The sequence below is a fragment of the Chaetura pelagica genome, unplaced genomic scaffold (genome assembly GCF_000747805.2).
Source record: "Chaetura pelagica isolate M959 unplaced genomic scaffold, ChaPel_1.0 scaffold534, whole genome shotgun sequence".
Taxonomy (NCBI): Eukaryota; Metazoa; Chordata; class Aves; order Apodiformes; family Apodidae; genus Chaetura; species Chaetura pelagica.
Window position 1 is genome coordinate 188,048 of NW_009953065.1, and position 5,746 is coordinate 193,793.

A 5,746-nucleotide genomic window follows, 5' to 3' on the forward strand; every position below is an offset into this window, starting at 1 on the left:
CTGCTGAACTTCACTGGTACTGAAAGTAAAGTAAAAGATAAAAGTTCAGTCGTGAGACTAGTGTAGCTGTTCCACCAGAAACTGCATGAGAGTTTGCAGCTTCATCTACTCTACTGTACAATAACAGTGACTCGCAGATGGCAATTACTTGAATGTATATCCATAGCTAAAATGTCAGCTACTGAAAATTCTAGTTCTGCAAAGCTAAGGTAAACTTGCAAAGACAAATAATTCAAACAATAACTCATTAAACACTTGTGGATTTGGAGTTGTGCTGCTTTTCAAATCACAAACTGAATAGAATGAAGTCACACGACTCCTGAAGATTTATGGAATCGTTTTCTACTATAATAAAATTAACAATGAAAGTGTTTGACAATTATTGCACCATCTTTATGACAAGCTCTCTCCTCCCACTGCTATCCTCTACATTTTCCTGTTGACTCCACTCATATTCAAAATACAGGGACAACTATATACTAGGGTTTATTAAACTCCAGAACCACAACTCACTCAGTAAGCTGCATCTTGACTGTTTTCAAATAACTAATTCCCAAACTCTTTTCTAAACTGTAGCCAAGCAAGCACTAACTTACAGGATAAAAGCATCTTCTATACAATGGCACCACAACATGAAAAACCAAAATTACACACATAGTACTGAGAATGTAATTAATCTGTACTTAGATAACCCTTCCCTCCATCTCCACAAGTCTCACTTAGCTAGTGCAAAGGTCAGTTTCCTACTTGGCAATATGAAGTACTTCTCAGTAGCTCATGACTAGAGACACACAAACACTGATTTTTCACTGAGAAATACTGACAATGACCTACAGGCAACTAGAGTATGGAAGTCCCACCCATGTCTGACAACTGGTAAATAATACACATTCAAGAAGGTTTTTTTAATATACACTTTAATACAACTTACTTGAAGTTTTGCTAGCTGAGCTGTACGCGACACTATTTTGTTGTAGGGGTCAACAATTTTTACTCTAATTCTAAAAATAAGAAGAGAAATTTATTTATAGCTGTACTAAAAAATAACAGAACAATTAAGAATGTATACTTTCTAATTGCATAATGAACAGCATACCTGTCAACAGTACTTTGTAAAGCACCAATTCTAGTCTGCATCATTTGGAGGACACCTGCAAAATAAAGCAGACTTTTTACATTAAAAAACTTGTCAATTATAGAAAAAACTATTCCTCAAATCATAGCAACTGCTGCAGACCACTTTAGCATTGAAAAACAGTTGCTCTCTTTACAACAAAGCATTAAAAAAATTGAAATTAATAAAACACAGCATATTTGGAAATAAATTGAACAGATAATAATAGATCACTTACTGAATGGCAAAGAACACAAACCTACAGAAGAATCTGAAATCTATCATATGTTAAGTTTCAAATCATATTTAGAGTGTGTTACTTTCTAAGAGAATTATAATTAGGGCTGCTGTTCACAGGCATATACCTGGTACAAACACCTGAAATGGCATAACCTATTAAACACTTAATTTAACATAGTGACTAGACAGTTCAGTGAAATGTACAGACACAGAAGACTTGAAAAAAAAAACCAATTATATTTCAAGATTTTCTTCCTGTGCATAAGCATCTTTAGCAAAAAAGTAAGGTAACAATGTGAGGTCATCAAATTTAGATTACAGAGAAAATTACCCTAAACATGTTTGTTCCAGATTAGTTTGGCAAAGCAGCACAAAGACAGCCCATAAGCATACTTGTTCTTTTCTTGTTAAAATGCAGAAAAAAATAGGCAAGGGCAGCAGTCATTTTTTGCAATATGGAATCAGCCTGCTGAGAACTGAATTAAGTTACACAAACCAAATTCTACAAAATTATTCTTGTTTCAGTTACTGTTAGCATTCTCAAACACACAACATTTTTCTAAAGCCCTGTTTACAAATATGTCATCACCAAATTGGATAAAATTGCAACATGATACAGTAACATGGAAGATATACTGCTAACAGTTTTATTTAGCTTGCCCTGTACTGGGACTACGTGTCATGTTTTTTGAGTAAAAATACAAATTCCCATCTTCTCAATATTTTCAGAATTACTGACTTGGCTTAGTGACAGACTCAGGAGTTCTCTGACATGGACTGGTAGGCATGCAATTCTCATGCATGACAGGATGAAGATATGAGATACAGCGAAAAGTTAGCAAAAATCAGCCTATTTTCTACTCCACATTGCAATAACAGAGAAGAGCAAGTAGCATGACATGGCTGGACAGTATACCAGATGAATGTACCATTTTTAAAGTGCATAGACCTAAAAAAGAAATTACTCTAAAAGCTGGGTATATCTATTTGAAACCTTTAATGAGAATCACTTTCACGTATCCAAGCGATTGTGGATGCTGTGAATTAGTTCCATAATCTTTACTCGTTAACTTTCTTGATAAAAATACCAAGAAGTTTCTAACTTCATAATTAAAATTTCTATTTACATCCTTCTTTTCTTTTTCTTATTCATCTTCAGTGTTTCTCTACAGTGACCACACATCACATGTGGCACAAGCAGGGCAGAGATGAGAAAATGTTTCAAAACTTAAAAAATTATCTTTGTGTGGTTTTGGTTTTCCTGGCAACTGCAGACTGAAGTTTCTACTGATGTCTCAAGTGCACTGCAGGACTAGAACATCAGCATGCTTCTCCTTTCCTCAAACACAGAAAAGGCCTCCTAAAGAACCTAAGTAAATGAAGTTATTTCAAAAAAATTGAGGTGAATTAGATTTTTGTTTTATTTTGCACTATTAGCTGTAAAACATGCATTATTTACCATACTTGCCTCATATAAATGTTTTATAACTGAGTAGTTGTTTTGACATACTTCGTTCTTTCCTCAGAGCAATTTTAAGAAGGAATGCCTTCAGAAACAACCATGATTTCAGAAAACACAATTCCATTGAACACAAATTGCTGAAGCTGGGTGACTGGGAGGTATTTATCAATCACAAAATAGACTACAGTTCCTATCCACTTCTTATTTGGAGGATGAACAGAGAATTGAGTCTTCCTCTGCTGAATTTTCCAACTGTTTGAAAAGCTATTTGGAAGCTACCATTGGTAGATCAAATAGGTATTTCTTTATTTTCATAGCTATATGCAAATGCTAACAATCAAATACCATATCAAACAAGTTCCAAAGACTAAGGAGATACTCTGTCAGTAACCAGAAACTCTCCGGTTATGCAAAAACCTGGAAGCAGAACAAGGAAAAAAGCTAAGTTACTTAGCAAGTTACAAAAAGGAAGAAAAGGGGGCTTGTTTGGATGCCATAATATATGCAAATTAGCATGTTACAGAGGTAAATATCTTTCTGCACAAAAAAAAAAAATAGCCCCAAAAATCTAAAACCATATAAAGTTCCCAACAAGTGACAAAGAGCAGAATGTCAGCTCTAATGCGCTCTTGGAACAACAATATACTGCTACAATTTTTCTATACAGATCCAGTGTTTCCTAAGTAAGGCCTTTAGAAGTCAGCAGTTTATATCAAAATCCAGATCCCAGACAGTGGAACAACACAAAGATATGTATTTAACTTCGTAGCTCCTTAGTAGGAAACATATCTCAATGCAGTTAAGACTGTGTTAAAGCCTCTTTGGTTAAGATTTGCAAACTACGCAACACATGCATATGCAACATGCAAGGTGGTACTTACAGCAGCAGGTATCAGCTACTGTTGCAACAAAAATAGACTTATTTGGAAAAATATATTAAAAGGTCAAAACTACTTGATTTCTAAGGTTGCTCAGAACTGATTATCAAAACATGTTTTCCTATGAAGTAGTTACACGAGAGAAGTATTGGCCTAACCTTCTCCCTGGAGCTCCATCTGCTGACATAAAAAAAAACAGCTGCCACATGTTACTCCTCAGAAGATCTGTAGCCTTAATATTAGAGGCCAAAGTTGGCAGTGAGTTATGTTCCCTGCACAGATATTGAAGGTGTTTCCTCCATTGTATGAAGTAAGAAGCATTATATAATTTACCTTCCAGGGATTCAATTCCAGTTGCTTGGGCCAACAGGTCTTCATGTCTTGCGACAACCTTTAAAAAACAAGAAATCAACACAGAAAAATGGGGATGCGTACCTGAAAGGGATATTAGTATCTCATCATCATGCCTACATTAGGCATTAAAGTATCATCATCCCTGCATTAGGCAGACACAGGAAAAAGCAGCCATACCTTAAAGATGAAAGTTTTCAGAATGCATTTTAATTCACAAAAGCAAGCAGGCTCAGAACAAGAGGGTCAGTAACTGCAGTGTAACTGACATCTTAAAGCCAGCAGAGCAATGACATTTCAACACACCTTCATGTACAATCACTGTACATGTAAGCTTATTAATCACACAGTGATAATGTATTTTCACATTTTTAATATTTTCTTTTTTAGTTATGACATCTAGAAATTTGTTCCCAGAGAATTGCCAGTTGCGACAAAGGGAGGGAGGAAGCAGGTTTTGAAACTACACACAAACTCAGCGTGTGTTCTCAAGGAATGGCCCACTGTGTATTTGTGGCACATACGTAGATGTTACCAAAAAGCCTCAGGACACAGGATGAAAGGGTGCAAATCAAATCATTCCATATCTTCCACAATTGTCATCCTGCAACACAGGCCAGCGTTCCTGACAGCTGATGTGATCATTTGGAAAGAACAGGGAACGTCCATACAAGGAAGAGTCAAACCTCCAAGTATACAGAGACTGGCTGCAGAAACTGGAAGCAAAGCAGTATATGGATTTTGGCAGGAATATTAAAAGTGGGCTTGACTGAGTTAAGTATCAGATTACTAGTTTTGCTGCAAATTGTACCTTTAGTTTAGGCTTGCAGAGTACACTGGCCAATTTCAAAAGCAATAAGATCATAAGATTACTAAACTTTTGACTAGTTTATATTCACCAGCTCTGAAAAACTGGTATATTTTAAACTTACTTGTAAATGGAGCTCTTTATCCAACTGACTAATTCCCTGGGCAAGCTTTGCCAGCTGCTCCGCTATCACAGCCTGATGAATAGACTGGGAAGTGTAGGCTTTCACATCAAAGTCTTCTCTGAAGAAGTCAGCATAACATTCTGAAAACAGATACAGATTTTACCTTCACACTTCAAAACAGTCAAATCCTATTTAGGGACCTAAAGCATGCAGTTCAGTTGCTCCACATGTAAGAGCATATGTTCTTCACTTAGCATACATAATACAAACGAGACTGATTTGAGAAGAGATCACAAACAAGAGAAAGAAGTTCGGAGCTGATCACTTTTTTTTTTTTTTTGGGGGGGGGGGGGGTGTAGATGGTGAAAAAGACACAAGTTCCTGTCCTAACTACGGGTTTTTCTTGAGTAGAACACACTAAAAAGTACTGATACTTCCTTCTTCAAGCATTCCAGCGTGGCCAGTGTGAGGCTGTTCAGGCTGTACACGTAACCAAACACACACCAGTCACCTTCAAACCGCTGAGGACTGAAGTGACATGAGACATAACGTAACCGTACCGGACTCTCACAAAGTCATTGTATAAACTATTAACTGAACGCTACTACAGCGGTGACTTTAGATCAAGCAGGACACAGCGCTCACTGACGGGACCAACCACCTCCCTCTCCGCTCCCAGGGCACTTTTTCCCTTCCGGAACGAGGCACCGCGGGTGAACGCGCCAGCCCGCAGGCCGCCCTGGCAGCACGGGGGTCTCTCCCGAGCAGC

The 5,746-nt window shown here is 37.2% G+C and overlaps 1 protein-coding gene across 1 annotated transcript in view; it reads right to left on the reverse strand.

The window, feature by feature from the left end:
- The window catches only part of COG5 (component of oligomeric golgi complex 5), a 177,682-nt gene extending 172,158 nt beyond the window's left edge, over positions 1–5,524 (reverse strand). The window contains exons 1-5 of the mRNA XM_009996782.1: positions 5,482–5,524; positions 4,978–5,117; positions 4,028–4,085; positions 1,097–1,151; positions 932–1,001 (exon numbers count right to left, since the gene is read on the reverse strand). Of these exons, the coding sequence (XP_009995084.1) occupies positions 932–1,001; positions 1,097–1,151; positions 4,028–4,085; positions 4,978–5,117; positions 5,482–5,524 (366 nt within the window). The remainder of the gene's footprint in view (positions 1–931; positions 1,002–1,096; positions 1,152–4,027; positions 4,086–4,977; positions 5,118–5,481) is intronic.
- Between the last annotated feature and the right edge of the window lie 222 nt (positions 5,525–5,746).